General features: G+C 42.6%; 2 protein-coding genes across 2 annotated transcripts; both read right to left on the bottom strand.

Moving 5' to 3' along the window:
• Window positions 1-1,765: 1,765 nt before the first annotated feature.
• On the bottom strand, window positions 1,766-6,255 carry LOC310924076 (tyrosyl-DNA phosphodiesterase 2-like). The gene is made up of 6 exons (XM_083885166.1): window positions 6,162-6,255; window positions 5,650-5,814; window positions 4,889-4,980; window positions 4,298-4,416; window positions 3,759-3,929; window positions 1,766-2,389 (listed from the first exon to the last, which is right to left on the bottom strand). Exons 1-6 carry the CDS (start codon window positions 6,197-6,199, stop codon window positions 2,108-2,110), a joined length of 867 nt encoding a protein of 288 aa, XP_083741292.1. The 5' UTR covers window positions 6,200-6,255; the 3' UTR covers window positions 1,766-2,107.
• Window positions 6,256-12,607: 6,352 nt separating this feature from the next.
• On the bottom strand, window positions 12,608-18,647 carry LOC310924020 (tyrosyl-DNA phosphodiesterase 2-like). The gene is made up of 7 exons (XM_083885010.1): window positions 18,283-18,647; window positions 18,129-18,208; window positions 15,882-16,049; window positions 15,081-15,172; window positions 14,509-14,627; window positions 13,961-14,131; window positions 12,608-13,164 (listed from the first exon to the last, which is right to left on the bottom strand). The coding sequence occupies exons 1-7, from the start codon at window positions 18,610-18,612 to the stop codon at window positions 12,883-12,885; spliced, it is 1,242 nt and encodes a 413-aa protein (XP_083741136.1). The 5' UTR covers window positions 18,613-18,647; the 3' UTR covers window positions 12,608-12,882.

The raw sequence follows: 18,647 nt of genomic DNA, 5'->3' as shown, positions 1-18,647 counted from the left end.
AAGATAGTCAAATCTCCCTTGGTGCCAGCTGTGTTAGGAGAGACTATTAATCTCTGAACTGTAACTCTGAAATTGTCTGACTGCATTTAAAATACTTTTCTTGCTCTGTCGTTATGTCAATTTTGATTCCTCAGTTTCTGTGTTTTCCATGTTTAGGCCACAGCTATGGAAGCTGAAGTTTGCTTGTTTGATGTAAAAATAATTCTTCTAATAATAACACAAAAAAAGATCAACGAGAACGTTGTATATTTTTTGATGTTGACCGAGACTGATCGGTTTTGGAAAGGAAGTATGTGTAGAGAGAGGAAGCCTGGCAATCTGTCCTTAGCAAGACAGCCCTGTTTCTCCTGCCTTGCAGCCTTCCTGTTGGCACCTAGGCTTGATTTACAGAGCCAGTGGGAGAAAATGATTGTCCTCCAAGGCTTTGCATGCTTGTGAGTTCCTAATTTTACTGACTGGAAAAGCACCGGATGCAGCTTCAGATTCTTCTATGGGAGAAAATACTCCCTTGGATACTCAAAGCTTGAGCTTTTTGAACCATCTGTGCAAGTGTGCAAAGGGCTCCTCCTTGGTGCAGTGCAGGCTGAGGGAGAGAAGCCCTCTTCTCATCCTGTCAGGAGGCTCCTCCCACCATCTTAGTGAAAGTGGGGGAAAGGATGAAAGCACCAAATGCCCCTCTTTGCTTTCTCTGCACAGCAGTGGCTGGTCCAGCGCCCTTGGCTTTGTCACAAGCAGACTTTCCTTCTCCCTTGAACAAACAGGATGCAGCCAGGGCCATGCAAACACAAAGGCATCAGAGCAAACAGCTCCCAACTGAGAAGCTCAGCAGCAGCTCCTGTTGCCCATTCATTGCCTGTGAACTCCAAAAAAGCTACGGAACTGAGCAGCACACAGAGAAAGCAGATTCCTGCAGAGGGTAGAGGCCAAGATGGTATTTTCCCGCTGAGCCAATTGTTGCCTTTTCTAACACTGGACTGAGACAGTGGCTGGGTGGCAGACTGGCTACCAGGTGGAAGCAAGCCACCACAGTAGTGCAGCAAAGTACAAGCTATTTGTAAGCTTTGGACCCAAAACCAAAGACAAACAACAATAACAAAACAAAACAAAACAAAACAAAAAAAATTCAGGCTGTCAAACTCCATTCACTTCATGTCACTGACAGGTTATCTGTCCTTCTTTTCCATGCTTGTGCACTGAACTGCACATCAGAAAGTTAGCAGACTTTCCCTTTTAAATCAGCACTGCACTTCTATGAAGCAACAGCTTCTACAAGATTGGTTACACAGTTCTTAGAGTAGGAAGGCCTGCCTGAACTTCTGAGAAGTTAGCAAGGCCTTGAGCTGTCCAGACTTTGCCCAGCAGTTTATGAGAGTTTCTAGGAGCTCACTCAAACACAACATGTCTTAATGTGCACCTCATATCCAGGCTAATAACCACAAAGTAAGGTGCACATCATCCCAGGTAAACAGCTTCCATGCACCTGCCTGTATCATTTTCTTGTCAAACAGAAGACATATTGTTGTTAAATCTGCTCAACAGTAGTTCAGCTTCTACTTAAGAAACCCTTATTTTTTGAGAATGTAGTCATTCTTTGCTCAGCTCCTTTACTGTCTTGCCTGAAGTATTGTGTACACTCAACACAAACTTCAGAAGCTAATACAAAACACCCTACAAAAGACAAGGTCATAAAGGATGATGGGAGTGGTTAAATGAAGGTTAAATAGACAATGAAGGCACAATAAAAGTAGCCTTAGAATAGAAAAATCAGCCTTTATTGTCAGAATATAGTACATGCCAAAATAAGTGTCTTTTAAATCACTGAGTGTTTATGAACTGTATTTACAGGTTTTCCCTGCCATTTTAAAACCAGATTTTGTTTGGTTTTGTGGATATTTTTGAAAACAAATATTATAAAACATGGTTCAAGAAAAGATGCATACAACAGGAAAAGGGAAACCTGGCTTGAAATGAAGCTATTCCGGCAGAAGCCAAGAACAAAAACGTACTAGGGTTGAGAACTTAAATACGCCCTACCTTAAACTAACAGGGTAAATTTTTTAGCAACAAGAATAAATCACCTAAAAGCTAATGATTCAAGTCTTCTTTTTTATAATATAGCATCAAAATTACACAGAATGCCCCAGTGATCACTAGGAAATTTGCCACATTCAAGTTTTTCCAACCCAATTAAGTCCATGCTTCGTGGAATGAAACGCCCCCCTTTCACTGCAGGTCGAAAGTAAATGCGGTCAAACCTCATCTTGCAATTGTGAGCTATATCCAGGTTGGTGTTGTACTGGGTATCCCAAGTGTAGCGGCAGTGTTGAGGTTTGCCCAAAAACTCCCAGACATCCTTAATGTTGTTGGGTAGACCACCAAGATTAGTAACCTGAAAGTAGAAGGAGGAAAAAAAAATCCACAAGATTTTGAACACACAGGATAGTGAATTCATTAACTCCACCTTCAAAAAATAGAACTGAGTTGTCACAGCATTGGATTTTTTCTGCAAAACTGAAGAGTGGAGTGGCAATCCCTTCAAATAATACCCAGGGTCTGGTCTTGGCAGGACAGACTATAATCACCTGCCCAGCCTGAGAGAGGAGACTTCCCAATGATGCTCTCTACACATGGTTTGCCCCAGTTCCCCCCCCTCCCCGCCCCCCCCCCCCCCCTCCAATGCCCCTGGCCCTTTGGTTTCTCCTTTCCTCTGTCTCCATTGGCTGTGAGACCCAGTGCCTGGCCCTGTCTTCCCTATGGGATACTGACCTTACCTGCCCTTTGCTCCACCCCCATACGTCATGGTCATTGGCTAATGAACCTCATACTTGGGCCTGAGACTGGCGTATGTTCCGCTCTTCTGGCTCTGGATTTCCCATGGGTTCTTGGAAATAAACCTGGCTGGAACTGATCTAGGGCCAAGGCCTTCTGCCTCTCCTTGCTGAGCGAGCCACATGACGTGTGTGGATCTGTGGGGTTGACTGCTTTGCCTGAGTTTCCCCAAGTGGCTTTTCCACCAGAGACGCTTATTGGGGGTCTAGCTCCACTCCTAAATAACTCAGTGCCACACTTCAGTTGTTAAAAATCAGAGATTTTGGGATAATTCTCAACTACGGTATTTCTCCATACTCTAAAGCATGACCATTTCCTGTAACACTTTCTAAATCCAAAACATGTCCCAAAACAAATGTTCAGCTCTGAAATGCTGAGGTATAGGGGCCAACACCATGTTTCCTAAACCAGTGTCATTCCAGTTCACTGCAACGGAATTTCACGCTAGGGAGAGGTGAAACTCTGACCTTCTACTAATAATGCACAAATGTCCCTTTTAGAATCAGAAGACAAAAACAACTACTAATTTTGAATGTCTTGCTTAGAGGGGTTTAGGATCTCTTTCTCCAAAGCACCCTCTTCCTTCATTGACTCTACAAGCTCTGAGAATTGGAGAGTTGAACAAGTAAAGACCAGGTTCTGAAAATGAGATGGTTTTGAAGTCAAAACTTCCACCAAATTTGCCTGCATTTGCTGATATACAAATATTGTTATTGAAGCATTTTGTTATTAGGAAGAGGTCTCCATATAAATCACCTCAGCTACAAAAACGCTTACTTCTACTTAGTCACAGTTCCACATTTTAAGAATAAGTATTGAATATCTCTGTTCTGCCTCAGCAGCTAATTCCTCACAAAAACAACAGAAAGCCTGGGAAGGGTTTGTCAAAATACCTTCTCTAAATAACAAAGTTGCTTATTTCTATTTACCTCTCTGTCTCTGAGGTTTGTATCCCCTCCAAATATAACAGTGGTGGACTCGGATTCCTTCTTCATTTTGTCTAACACTATTTGTAGTTGTTTTATCCGTTCCTGGGAGTGATTTCTAGTGCTCTCCAGATGAGAAGTCATGAGGCAAAGTTCAATACCAGATATGCTCACCTACATGTGAAACAAAGAGGAAGTGTTCTTAGTCACATCATGTTGATAAGCTCCAAGACAAAATCTAATCACAAAGCAAATGACTGAATGACAGAGCTCTGGTTAATATTAGTTTTACATTGGAAGAAAAAGGGCTGACTGAAGAATAACAGGCTTTTAGTTTTGTTTTCAGAGGTTATGACGCTTGAAAACAAAGGATGATAAGTAACATGCATGAAAGATTTGTCAGTTTCAAATACAACTGGGTTTATATGTTTGTAGGAGAAGATTTTCTGCTCTTTTAGCCTGTCATAGAGAAAAAGCCAGTTTCCTGGGATTTTGTTTGGCAGGCAGAAGTACAGCTGCTTAGTACATCCTGACTCACTCACATGCACAACCAAAAGATTCCTCTCCATGGAAGTTGTTGGAAAAGGTATTATCTCCTGTTTCAGTATCTCCACTCTTGATTTCTTTAACATTATGACAGTGAAATAACCATCTGTGTCACCTAGAGAGGATCAAGCAAAAAAAGGTTTGAGGACATCTGCTCTGCCACAGCAGAACTGCCATAAAGCAGTTAAGGTTTCAAAGAGACATTTTTACCATAACCTATGAGAATACATTGATTTTTAAGTCATTAGTGAAAAGTTGCATAAAAACAGTCTGAATTTTCCATATTTTTTCAAATGCAAATACTTTAAAAATTACTTATCTATGGTACCTTTTGACTACCCTTGCTACCAATCTTTCAAAATGCAGAAAAAAATACAAAGGAAAATGTCAGAAAAGCAAGCTTTTCACATGCATAATTTGCATCCAGACACATGCTGATACCAAAACACAGAAGAATTGAGTGCTTCCTTCTTCACTCTACTCTTTATATTCTTTAAAACAGTTGCAGATTTTGGCAAGGGAGACAGAACAAATACAAACTTTATTCTCTGTTTTTTTGTTTTTAGCACCTGAGGGCTTTTTCTTACCTGGAATAATAGTGTAATTGCTTGCCTTCATGTGGAGAAGAGGGAGATGTGGAGGGATGACCTCCTGTAAAAACACAACATCTGGACTGTATCTGAAATCAGCAAGGGAAGAAAAATTTCAGTTAATTACTGAGAAGTAGTACTGCAACACTCTGAGGCCCAATGGAACTAAGTCAGGGATTTCAGGTACACCTTGCTCTGATTTTCCTAGGTTTTGTAAGAATCTGCTCTTCAAAAAAGAAAAAGCTATCTGCATTGTATTTAGCAGCATGTAGACACCACCATTACTAAAAGGAAAGAAACAATTTGTATTATGAACATGAAACCCACATGGTAATAAAATGCATGACTTCCTTATACCACAACCTTGCAGGTTTCATATACTACATGCCTGAGGAATTCACCTTAAGCAGCTGCAAAGTAGCTTTAGGACATGTTCTTTGGAAGATTCTCATGTGCAGGATGCAATTATGAACTGTGTTCGTGATGTACGATTGCAACTTGAACAATATTGCACATTATTTGACATTCTAAAGTAGCCATCTCAAAATATTTAACCTCTGGGATGCTGTACAGGTTCACACCTCTTACAGTCAGTATAACAACTCTCAGCTACTTAGGATTTATGTGGTGATTGATCTGTTGCATCTAACATTAAGATAATTGAGGCATGAAGGCTTGTCAATACTTAAAATCAAGAAGCCTTTTCTGTTTTTGTTGAAGCCAGGCACATGACGATACAAAGAGGAGGCTGTACTTACAATTCCAGGTAGGTACAGATTCCTATAGCTCGATCTATCACATCTGGATGCAGCCCATCAATGTTCCAGGTGATCAGCGAGAAGTTGCTGTCATCTTCTTTTTGCTGTGAGTCTTCACTACTGACACCGGCATTACTTGTGGTTCCATCTGCAGTGGGGTCAATGCTACACAGAGAGTGCATTTGTTTCTTAACAGGCATAATACTAATCTATTTGTGACTGACTCACTTATCTTCCAAAGCGTGTATTGATCTCAACGTCGTTTAAAAGCACAGTTGATACACAGAAAACTCTAGAACTCAAAGACAAAATGAGTTTTAAAGTAGGTATGTAGTTTATTCAGCAGCTGGACGCTTGGGGGATATTTCCTCCAAAGGCATGCACAGTCACTCACTCTCAGGAGTTCTCTTTTGTCCTCTAAAGTGTTACATATGCATCAAGTTTCAAAATACATGCATGCATATTCATTCTCTGGCTCCACCCTGTCTCGCTTCGTATGCTAATTCTCTTACCAGTCCTTTGGGCCTTCGAACTTGTCTCTGGTGGTCATCTCAGGGATAATAAGGGATGAAGGAAATTCTCTTCCTCAGGGGAGAACTCACCCCGTCTTCTTCTGCATACTCACTGGTTGTTTGGTCAGAGTCCAAACCATAAGGCTGATGTCATCTAGTTCCAGAGGTCCAAGGTCCCTTGTTATCTCAGTATCCTTTGGAGTTTAGCATACTTGTGTCCTGTTCAGGTGAACATCCTTCTAATTATCATCTATCCTTACATTCCTTCATGCTGTTTTTGCACATGCGCCCTGTCTTTTCCCTTGCAAGCAACTAATACTGTAAAAAAAATCCAGCAACTCTTAAGCAATACACATCATCTAAATGTCTATTTATAATTAATACCCTCTAGTTTCTAACCCCCTGTTTCACAGTAACTAAAACATGCAGGCCCCAGTCTGTACTGGGTTGTAGTGTGGGATGTACACAAAGTATTTATTCTATCACCATCTTCATGAACTGTTGAAACCAAGTGGGGCAGAGCTCTAGCGTTGGGCTGTCTTCTGGTAATGGCCCATTAACGCCTTGCCCATGAGTTACAGGTAACTCCCTCCAGGAGTTATCTCTGTTTAATGGGCCATCAAGGACCCACTTCACAACTCATCATCCCATTGTGAGATGCTCCACCCAGGGGGAGGAGCCAAGCATTCTCACCTGGATATAAGCTGGGATTTGGAACAGTACAAGCAGCTCTTACCTACAGGATTCCCAGAGGACCAGAGCTCCCAGACCTTTCTACAGGATCACTGCTTCAGGAAGAGCACCTCACCTGGACTGCTTCCACCATCCTGCTCAGGTTGTATTCTGACTCTGTCAGTGGTCCTTTGTGTTATTGCACTTATTTTATTTTATTTTTACCTTTTTACCTTTCTTCTCATTAAATTGTATCTCTGACTTGGAGCCTCTCACTCGTTTTGCTTTCAAACCACAACACAGTCAAACAGAACTGTGGTACATAGATGAAGTAAGTGGTTTCTCCTCCTCCTCCAGATGCAGCTTCAGATTCTTCTGTGGGAGAAAATACTCCCTTGGATACTCAAAGCTTGAGCTTTTTGAACCATCTGTGCAAGTGTGCAAAGGGCTCCTCCTTGGTGCAGTGCAGGCTGAGGGAGAGAAGCCCTCTTCTCATCCTGTCAGGAGGCTCCTCCCACCATCTTAGTGAAAGTGGGGGAAAGGATGAAAGCACCAAATGCCCCTCTTTGCTTTCTCTGCACAGCAGTGACTGGTCCAGCGCCCTTGGCTTTGTCACAAGCAGACTTTCCTTCTCCCTTGAACAAACAGGATGCAGCCAGGGCCATGCAAACACAAAGGCATCAGAGCAAACAGCTCCCAACTGAGAAGCTCAGGAGTAGCTCCTGTTGCCCATTCATTGCCTGTGAACTCCAAAAATGCTACAGAACTGAGGAGCACACAGAGAAAGCAGATTCCTGCAGAGGGCAGAGGCCAAGATGGTATTTTCCCGCTGAGCCAATTGTTGCCTTTCCGAACACTGACAAGCTAATAGATTTGACACTGATGAACTAACAGGCTGAGTGTGATGTAAGCTATCTGAAGATTGTGGAAGAAGCTTTAAAACAGCCTACTAGATCAATGTTGATTCACCTGCAGCTCCTTTTCACAGTAGATGCACTGAGTTGGGCAGACAAAAGCCCTGTGAAGCTGCCATCAACCAGGACAGCTAACTCCCTGCCAGACATCCAGGGGTAGTTGGCAAACACCAATCCCATCAACATCACATGGCCCTTCTGCCACCCACTTGATGCTGGTGGCAGGGAAGCCCTGACTCGAGGCATAGCATTATTGGAAGGTTTCTCCCATGGCAGGGGGCTGGTGCAGCCCTCTGGGCACCCTGAACCCTGCTGTCCTCCTCTGCTTACCTGCCTTGTTCACAAGCCAGCCCTCTGCTTGGAGGTGCAGAACATGTACAAATTTGGCCACCAAACCTTGGTGAGATGGTGCTGTGCTTTTGCAGAAAGACCCTTTCCCCCACACCTTCCATCCTATATGGAAAAAATTTGTACATCTTTCAGTCCAAGGAAGTTTCTGCCAGCACTGAAAAGGATGATTACATTCTACTCCAGGGCATCCAAGACAGATTTTTTTCTGATTTTTCAATAATGGGGAGAATCTTGGAAAGCCACAAGAAAGTGAATTCCCTTTCTTGGACATGTTTGTCCAGCCTTGCCAGCTGTACTTGCACACAGTATCTACTTCCAGGTCCAGGCTGCTGGGGAAGATGAATCAGAAAAACCTTAAAAATATGATTGATTAGCAAAAGATTCTGAAAATATTCTGAAACCTATAATGAAAATAGAAATGAAAGCTTACTTTGAGTTGTAGGATACCGAGTCTTAGTTACTATATAACCTGAAGACAATAGCCTAGCCAGCTGAACAAGAATCCCTTTTGATTGAACGATACCCTTCTGCTGGCTAAGGGATCCAAAGGTCAATGTAGCAGAAAACAAAAGTCTAAAGAGTAGTTTTTAGAGTTTAAAATGTAACACATTATGGTAATGTAGTAGTTCTTATAGGCTGTATGTAGATTCTATAGGATTTTGTGTCTTGTATTGGTTGGTCACTGTAAATTAGAATATTCAACACAAAAGGAGATATAATGTATTGTAACAGAGACCTCACTCTCTCTCTCTGGCTCTCTTGCTCCCACCTCTCTCACTCCCTTCTCTTAGCTCTTACCCCTGTGCTCTGACCCCTGCCACCCTCTCTGGCCCTCTTGCTCCCTCCTCTCTTACCTCTCTTATCTCTCATAGCTCTCTTACCTCTTACCCTCTTGCTCTCTCTCTCTCCCTTTCTCTTTGGGACTCCCTTTCAGCCAAGGCTGGTGGCTGAAGGCAAAGCCCTTTTTACCCACAACCCTTACAATAAAACGTGTTCTAGAATGTCTCAGGTCTGCAAAGTTCCCTCTCCCTGACGTCCACGGATGATCCTGCACCAGGTCAAGGTTCTGCCTCCACAAATGATTTCTGAGTAGGTTGTTGTTAGCTCCTCTGTCCCACCAGTAAGAGGAAATATTGTAGTGCAAAATGTTATAATGGCATGGTGTAATCCTTCCATTTTGTCATTCATTTAAGTGCTATCACTGCAGAAACAGTCTAACTTTGATTTCAATTGTTGTAAGCAAGCAGCATTTCAGCCCACTGTGCCTCCTATTTAAGCCTCCTGCTTTCTCAAATGTCAGTGTTAGACTGAAGACTTCTTAGTCACTGGGAGTCTCTTTCCTCTGAGCTGATGTTAAACAACAAGCTACATCTGCAAGAAATAAAAAGATGCAATCTATGCATCTTCATGAATGAACATTTAGTATACTCTCAGTGAACAAAACCCTGGGAAATTTACCTGCTATTTCCCTCCCTTTTTTTATTTTAAACCCATCTACTTACTATTTAACTCTCTGTATGCTGAACATTGCTTGATTTAATTCCAGGTATATCTCTTCTCTTTTAGCAAGTTCAAGCTCTTTTGATGTAGGAGTGTTTAGGACTGGCTGGATTCTCAGAAGAAATTGCTTCTCTTGATAACTGGATCAAAGAATTAGTAAAATAATGTCTCCAGCTATACATGATTCCACAAGTACAGGTTCCTGTTGATAATTAATTTTCTCACCTTCACATTTGTACAAATCCTTTAGACTGTAGAGATGCAATAATATTATGCTACTGAATCAAGAAAATAAATCAAATTATAAATTGCAGGTCAAGAAATGTTTACTTTGGTTTCACTTTGCTGTTTATGTACTCCTTTAAGTTTTAGTTGCTATATTCAGCAGATATTTTACTTTTTACATCACTGATTAAATTAAGAGGCAAATTAATTGAAAGGCTCTGACTGCTCTTGATTGTCAGCAATTTGGATGCTTATTAAATGGTTTCAAAGTACATTGAAATAAAGATGTATTGCTTCACATCCAGGAGTCAGTGAAACATTTTGTGTTTATGTCTTCTTCTGAAGTATTACCACCTCTGCAGTTCCAGAATGCTTTCAAAGAATGGATGCATAATTCCCTCATTCTAAAAGAATGACTAACCACTAATTGCACTGAATTGAGTCTTGCTCTTACCTACTGTTTATAATTATAAAAATGAATTGGCCCATACAAATGTTATGTCTTGGCTTGCTCTTAGGTCACCCCCCTCACTATCTACTCCAAAGGTTAAAAAAAGACTGCTGATCAAAGGAAGAATCAGTCAATGTTAGAAATGGATCTGGAGTTTGAGCATTGAGATAGATCACACACTATTCCAAATGCTTTTTTTTTTTTTGTGCTTTTCCCCTGATTTAAAAACCCAGAACAAGAGGAGCCTCTTTGATGTCCTCCAAAATAGTCCAGAAGGTGCAGCCAAGCCACATAAACAAAAGCAGCCATAATACAGAAGGCCACATAATCTGGTAAAAACCCATGAGTTTATTGTCCTTTTCCTTTCTGTAGGAAACAGAAGATACAGTGCTGGAAAAGTGAAACTGCCTTCACCTTCCCCACAAATCCTTTGGCTGGAACTGCCAGGGAGGGGGTGGAGGTGTAAGCCTTGACAACAAATCCCATGACATTTCTACAGAGAGTCTTGGTAAGGAACAAGATCGTCATGGAGCAAGTCATAACGTGTGATCTGCGTCAACCCCATTTAATGCCTAGAAGGAAAAGCCTGGCAGTTGTACCTATTTTTCACTTTCTCGTAGAACTATTTATTTGGGAATAGGAAGAAGAGATGATGGGCTCAACATGAGTTTAAAAATGTATCAGTGATTTCTCCCTGCTTGTTTTTGCAGCTGAGTTATTATAAAATAATGGGATATGTTGAAAGCCAATGAAGGATTGGACATCCTTCCCAAAACTAGCTGTTATCTTTCACCTTTTCTAAAAAGAATTTGCTGCTTTAATGTTTAAAGAAGTGAAAGCAGAACAGAGACTTCTGCAGCTGATTTCTGTGGAGATAATTAACCTCCTGAGGTTTCTTTGTTTGTTTAGTAAAGCCACCTGGGCCTCCTGCTGAATGAAAGGAAAACCGCACCTACCTCAGGCCTCCCTGTTCCTGCCCCAAGAGGATGAGCTGGTTAACTTATTCAGAAGAGGTTTAGACTGGACATCAGGATGGATATCTTGACTGAAAGAGCGGTCAAACATTTGAACTGCCTGTAAATTACTGCCCAAGAATGCAATAATGGGTAAGGTTGGAAGTGAACACCAGCAGTCATTTAGGCCAACCTCCTGGCTGGAGCACACTAGTAAGGAGCGTGCCCAGAAAAGCTTTGGAATCTCCCCAGTGAGGGAAACTCCACCCCCTCTCCAGGCAACCTGATCCAGTGCTCAACCAACTGCACAGTAAGGAAGCTCTTCTTCATGTTTCTGGAACGTCCTTACTTGCATGTGTTTGCAAAACAAATTAAGTTCCCCAAAGGGAGTCTATTTTGCCCGCGAGGGTAATTGGGAAGCATCTTTATCTCAACCCATGAGCTTTCCTGTTTCTTCTTTTTTCTGATTTCTTTCTCCCACCTCAGTGGGGAAGGGGACTGAGACAGTGGCTGGGTGGCAGACTGGCTACCAGGTGGAAGCAAGCCACCACAGTAGTGCAGCAAAGTACAAGCTATTTGTAAGCTTTGGACCCAAAACCAAATACAAACAACAATAACAAAAAAAAAAAAAAAAAAAAAAAAAAAAAAAAAAAAAAAAAAAAAAAAAAAAAAAAAAAAAAAAATTCAGGCTGTCAAACTCCATGCACTTCATGTCACTGACAGGTTATCTGTCCTTCTTTTCCATGCTTGTGCACTGAACTGCACATCAGAAAGTTAGCAGACTTTCCCTTTTAAATCAGCACTGCACTTCTATGAAGCAACAGCTTCTACAGGATTGATTACACAGTTTTTAGAGTAGGAAGGCCTGCCTGAACTTCTGAGAAGTTAGCAAGGCCTTGAGCTGTCCAGGCTTTGCCCAGCAGTTTATGAGAGCTTCTAGGAGCTCATTCAAACACAACATGTCTTAATGTGCACCTCATATCCAGATTAATAACCACAAAGTAAGGTGCACATCATCCCAGGTAAACAGCTTCCATGCACCTGCCTGTATCATTTTCTTGTCAAACAGAAGACATATTGTTGTTAAATCTGCTCAACAGTAGTTCAGCTTCTACTTAAGAAACCCTTATTTTTTGAGAATGTAGTCATTCTTTGCTCAGCTCCTTTACTGTCTTGCCTGAAGTATTGTGTACACTCAACACAAACTTCAGAAGCTAATACAAAACACCCTACAAAAGACAAGGTCATAAAGGATGATGGGAGTGGTTAAATGAAGGTTAAATAGACAATGAAGGCACAATAAAAGTAGCCTTAGAATAGAAAAAAGCAGCCTTTATTGTCAGAATATAGTACATGCCAAAATAAGTGTCTTTTAAATCACTAAGTGTTTATGAACTTCCCTGCCATTTTAAAACTAGAATTTGTTTGGTTTTGTGGATATTTTTAAAAATAAATATTATAAAACATGGTTCAAGAAAAGATGCATACAACAGGAAGAGGGAAACCTGGCTTGAAATGAAGCTATTCCTGCAGAAGCCAAGAACAAAAACGTATTAGGGTTGAGAACGTAAATATGCCCTACCTTAAACCAAGAGGGTAAAATTTATAAAAACAAGAATAAATCACCTAAAAGCTAATGATTCAAGTCTTCTTTTTTATAATATAACATCAAAATTACACAGAATGCCCCAGTGATCGCTAGGAAATCTGCCACATTCAAGTTTTTCCAACCCAATTAAGTCCATGCTTCGTGGAATGAAATGTCCCCCTTCCACTGGAGGCCGAAAGTAAATGCGGTCAAACCTCATCTTGCACTTGTAAGCTGCATTTAGGTTTGTGTTGGATTGGGTGTCCCACGTGTAGCGGCAGTGTTGAGGTTTGCCCAAAAACTCCCAGACATCCTTAATGTTGTCAGGTAGACCATGAAGTTTAGTAACCTGAAGGTAGAAGGAGGAAAAAAAACCCACAAGATAGTGAATTCATAAACTCTACCTTCAAAAAACAGAACTGAGTTGTCACAGTATTAGATTTTTTCTGCAAAACTTAAGTTGTTAAAAATCAGAGATCTTGGGATAATTCTCAACTACGGTATTTCTCCATACACTAAAGCATGACCATTTCCTGTAACACTTTCTAAATCAAAAACGTGTTCCAAAACAAATGTTCAGCTCTGAAATGCTGAGGTATAGGGGCCAACACCATGTTTCCTAAACCAGTGTCATTCCAGTTCACTGCAATGGAATTTCACGCTAGGGAGAGGTGAAACTCTGACCTTCTACTAATAATGCACAAATGTCCCTTTTAGAATCAGAAGCCAAAAACAACTACTAATTTTGAATGTTTTGCTTAGAGGGGTTTAGGATCTCTTTCTCCAAAGCACCCTCTTCCTTCATTGACTCTACAAGCTCTGAGAATTAGAGAGTTGAACAAGTAAAGACCAGGTTCTGAAAATGAGATGGTTTTGAAATCAAAACTTCCACCAAATTTGCCTGCATTTGCTGATATACAAATATTGTTATTGAAGCATTTTTTATTAGGAAGAGGTCTCCATATAAATCACCTCAGCTACAAAAACGCTTACTTCTACTTAGTCACAGTTCCACATTTTAAGAATAAGTATTGAATATCTCTGTTCTGCCTCAGCAGGTGATTCCTCACAAAAACAAAAGAAAGCCTGGGAAGGGTTTGTCAAAATACCTTCTCTAAATAACAAAGTTGCTTCTTTCTATTTACCTCGCTGTCTCTGAGGTTTGTATCCCCTCCAAATATAACAGTAGTGGACTCAGATTCCTTCTTCATTTTGTCTAACACTATTTGTAGTTGTTTTATCCGTTCCTGGGAGTGATCTTTAGTGCTCTCCAGATGAGAGGTCATGAGACAAAGTTCAATACCAGATATGCTCACCTACGTGTGAAACAAAGAGGAAGTGTTCTTAGTCACATCATGTTGATAAGCTCCAAGACAAAATCTAATCACAAAGCAAATGACTGAATGACAGAGCTCTGGTTAATATTAGTTTTACATTGGAAGAAAAGGGGCTGACTTAAGTATAACAGGCTTTTAGTTTTGTTTTCAGAGGTTATGACGCTTGAAAACAAAGGATGGTAAGTAACATTCATGAAAGATTTGTCAGTTTCAAATACAACTGGGTTTATATGTTTGTAGGAGAAGGTTTTCTGCTCTTTTAGCCTGTCATAGAGAAAAAGCCAGTTCAGCCTTTCCTGGGATTTTTTGTTTGGAAGGCAGAAGTACAGCTGCTTAGTACATCCTGACTCACTCACATGCACAACCAAAAGATTCCTCTTCATGGCAGTTGTTGGAAAAGGTATTATCTCCTGTTTCAGTAGCTTCACTCTTGATTTCTTTAACATTATGACAGTGAAATACTCTTCTGTGTTACCTAGAGAGGATCAAGCAAAGAAATGTTTGGGGACATCTGCTGTGCCACAGCAGAACTGCCATAAAGTAGTTAAGGTTTCAAAGAGACCTTTTTACCATAACCTGTGAGAACACATTGATTTTTACATAATAACAGTCTGAATTTTCCATATTTTTTCAAATGCAAATACTTTAAAAATTACTTATCTATGGTACCTTTTGACTATCCTTGCTACCAATCTTTCAAAATGCAGAAAAAAATACAAAGGAAAACGCCAGAAAAGCAAGCTTTTCACATGCATAATTTGCATCCAGACACATGCTGATACCAAAACACAGAAGAATTGAGTGCTTCCTTCTTCACTTTACTCTTTATATTCTTTAAAACAGTTGCAGGTTTTGGCAAGGGAGACAGAACAAATACAAACTTTATTTTTTGTTTTTTTGTTTTTAGCACCTGAGGGCTTTTTCTTACCTGGAATAATAGTGTAATTGCTTGCCTTCATGTGAAGAAGAGGGAGATGTGGAGGGATGACCTCCTGTAAAAACACAACATCTGGACTGTATCTGAAATCAGCAAGGGAAGAAAAATTTCAGTTAATTACTGAGAAGTAGTACTGCAACACTCTGAGGCCAAATGGAACTAAGTCAGGGATTTCAGGTGCACCTTGCTCTCATTTTTCTAGGTTTTGTAAGAATCTACTCTTCAAAGAAGAAAAAGCTATCTGCATTGTATTTAGCAGCATGTAGACACCACTATTACTAAAAGGGAGGAAACCTCCCTTTAGTTAATTATTGTTAATAATTGTTTTAATAATGATTGTTATTATGAACATGAAACCCACATGGTAATAAAATGCATGACTTCCTTATACCACAACCTTGCAGGTTTCATATACTACATGCCTGAGGAATTCACCTTAAGCAGCCGCAAAGTAGCTTTAGGACATGTTCTTTGGAAGATTCTCATGTGCAGGATGCAATTATGAACTGTGTTCGTGATGTACAATTGCAACTTGAACAATATTGCACATTATCTGACATTCTAAAGTAGCCATCTCAAAATATTTAACCTCTGGGACGCTGCACAGGTTCACACCTCTTACAGTCAGTATAACAACTCTCAGCTACTTAGGATTTATGTGGTGATTGATCTGTTGCATCTAACATTAAGATAATTGAGTCATGAAGGTTTGTCAATATTTAAAATCGAGAAGCCTTTTCTGTTTTTGTTGAAGCCAGGCACATGACGATACAAAGAGGAGGCTGTACTTACAATGCCAGGTAGGTACAGATTCCTTTAGCTCGATCTTTCAGATTTCCTGGATCCAGCCCATCAATGTTCCAGGTGATCAGCGAGAAGTTGCTGTCATCTTCTTTTTGCTGTGAGTCTTCACTACTGACACCGGCATTACTTGTGGTTCCATCTGCAGTAAGGTCAATGCTAAAGAGAGAATTATTTGTTTGTTAACAGGCATAATACTAATCTGTGACTGACTCACCTTCTAAAGCATGTATTGATCTCAACATTGTTTAAAAGCACAGTAACTAAAACAAACAAGCCCCAGTCTCACAGAGCTGTGGTACACAAGTGAAGTAAGTGGTTTTTCTCTCCTCCTTCCAGATGCAAAGTAACATTTACCATACTGATGTAAGCTAATCAGATGGTAACCAATGTAATCCAAAGCACCTGAGTAGTTCAGCTCTTTCCCCATGATCCCAGTCTTACCCTGTGTACTTCAGAAACAGGCCACTCCCAAGTGGATTCCCCTTGGGGTCACAAGTCCTGCCAACAAACCCATTCCAACACGGGCTCCTCTGTCCATGTGCCCACAGGTGCTGCCAGGAAACTGCTCCAGTGTGGGCTTCCCATGGGATCAGCCTTCTTCAAATACACACCTGCTGCAGTGTAGAGTCCTCCCCAGGCTGCAGGAGGATCTCTGCTCTGCTTGGTCCTCCATTGGCTTGCAGGGGCACAGCTGCACATGGGCTGCAGGGGAATCTCTGCTCCTGCACCTGGAGCATCTCCTGCCCCTCCTTCTTTGCTAACCCTTGCAGGGCTGCTTTCAGTTCTCTCTGCTGCTGCAGATGTTGTTGTGCAGCAACTGTTTAACCCTAAGTACATTATCCCAGAGGTGCTGCCACCATTGCTGATGGGCACAGCATGGTTCCACAGCGGGTCTGCCTTGAAGCCAGCTCACTTTGGCTCTGTCAGACACAGAGGAAGCTTCTGGCAGCGTCCCACAGGAGCTACCCCTGTAACCTCTCACTACCAAAGCCTTGCCAAGCAAACCCGGTCAGAACAACGTTGATAACACACTGATGTTTTTGTCATTGCTAACTAGTGCTTATCTCAAGGTGGACTTTTCAGCTTCCCATGCTCTGCCAAGTGTTTAAGAAGCTGGGAAGAAATATGACCAGGCGAGCTGGCCTGAACTGGAAAAAGGGATATTTCATACCATAAATCATCATGTTCAGTGAATTATGCTGGAGGGAATTGGCCAGGAGGAGCCAACTGCTGCTTAGAGATGGGCTGGCCATCAGTCAGTGTGTGATGAGCAATTGTACTGGGCATCACTTCTCTTTCTTGGCTTCCACTTCTCTCTCTATTTTTGTTATCTCTGTTTTCATTACAATTAATTTTGTATTATTATAATTAATTTAATTTCTACTGTAAAACTGTTTTTACCTTAACCTATGGGTTTCATCCTCTTTTTCAATTCTCCCTCCCAGCCCACTGAGAAGGTGGTGGTATGTGAGGGTGCCATGCTACTTGGTTGGTATCTGGGGTTAAACAACAGCAGGCAGGGATGCGGAAAAGCTGAATTCCACATGCAGATCAATACACTCAGTACATCCTCCAGGTGTGCTGTGAGATGGTGCATGTAAGACACAGATCTCACATCTTAATTTTCCCAAGTACATTTAACAAGGTAGGTGTGTAAATGCCAATTTTATTTATGGAAATAAAAATATGCATGCATCCAGTAAAATACATATGCATAATTTACACATATACAAACGTGTTTACAGTAAAATCTGCACTCGTACTGCTGCAGAACACAGGGCAATGAGAAGAAAATGTGACTGTGCCTTCCCCAAAAAAGCTCACAATCCACCAGTCCAGAGGATCCACAGGGGGAAAATGCAGCCCCAAAGCCTGACAGCCTCTCCAAGGGAGAGAAACGCCGGGAAAGGACGAAAATGGGTGCAGAAAAGGAAGAGGAGCCACCTGCCCGCTGCAGGTCAGCCGAGGTGCGATGTCCGAGTTACGCCTCGGCCGGGCCATGGCTCTGCCCGGGTGTGGGGCCCAGCGCCTTCCTGCTGAGGGATCCTGCCCCACTCGGGGAGGGGAACCTGCCCTACACCCGGGGAGGGGATCCTGCCCCACTCGGGGAGGGGATCCTGCCCCACTCGGGGAGGGGATCCTGTCCCGCCCGGGGAGGGGAACCTGCCCCACCCGGGGAAGGGTTCCTGTCCCCCCCGGGGCGGTTCCGCCCACGGACCCGGTCCCGTCACGTACCAGCTGCCGGTATCGGCGCAGGCCGGGGCCGCCGCTGCCTCCGTGTCCCGCGGCGGGTCGAAAAAGGCGTTCAGCGCCCTCTGAAACACAGGGTGGGCTGGCAGGGAGGGGCGGCGGCCGGGCAGCCCCGCGGCGCCCCCGGCTCGGGCCGTACCTCCATGTGCCAGCCGCTGTCGGCCAGGAAGCGGCTCGCCGCGGCCGCGCCGCTGTGGGTGATGGCGGCGAACTCGGAGCACAGCTCCTTCCTCCGCTTGGCGACGTGCAGCGCCTCCTCCTCCTCCTCCTCATCCTCCTGCCCCCGCTTGCGCTCCGCGGGCGCCGGGCTGGGCTCTGCCTGGGCTCCCTCCTCCATGGCCGCGGCGGAAGGCGGGGAAGTAAAGCCCCGCCCGCCGGGGTTGCCGTTCCGGGGCGCGGACGGGCTCGGCCGGCGGGGCGGCAACATGGGCTTCACCCTGGAGAGCCTGAGGGAGGCCATGAAGTACATGCTGGAGTCCCAGGGCTTCGACCGGGTGCTCCGCA

Source organism: Zosterops lateralis, assembly GCF_965231275.1.
Source record: "Zosterops lateralis genome assembly, chromosome: 1".
Taxonomy (NCBI): Eukaryota; Metazoa; Chordata; class Aves; order Passeriformes; family Zosteropidae; genus Zosterops; species Zosterops lateralis.
The sequence above is the reverse complement of the archived record's forward strand: the minus strand, read 5'-3'. Positions and strand labels throughout refer to the sequence as shown.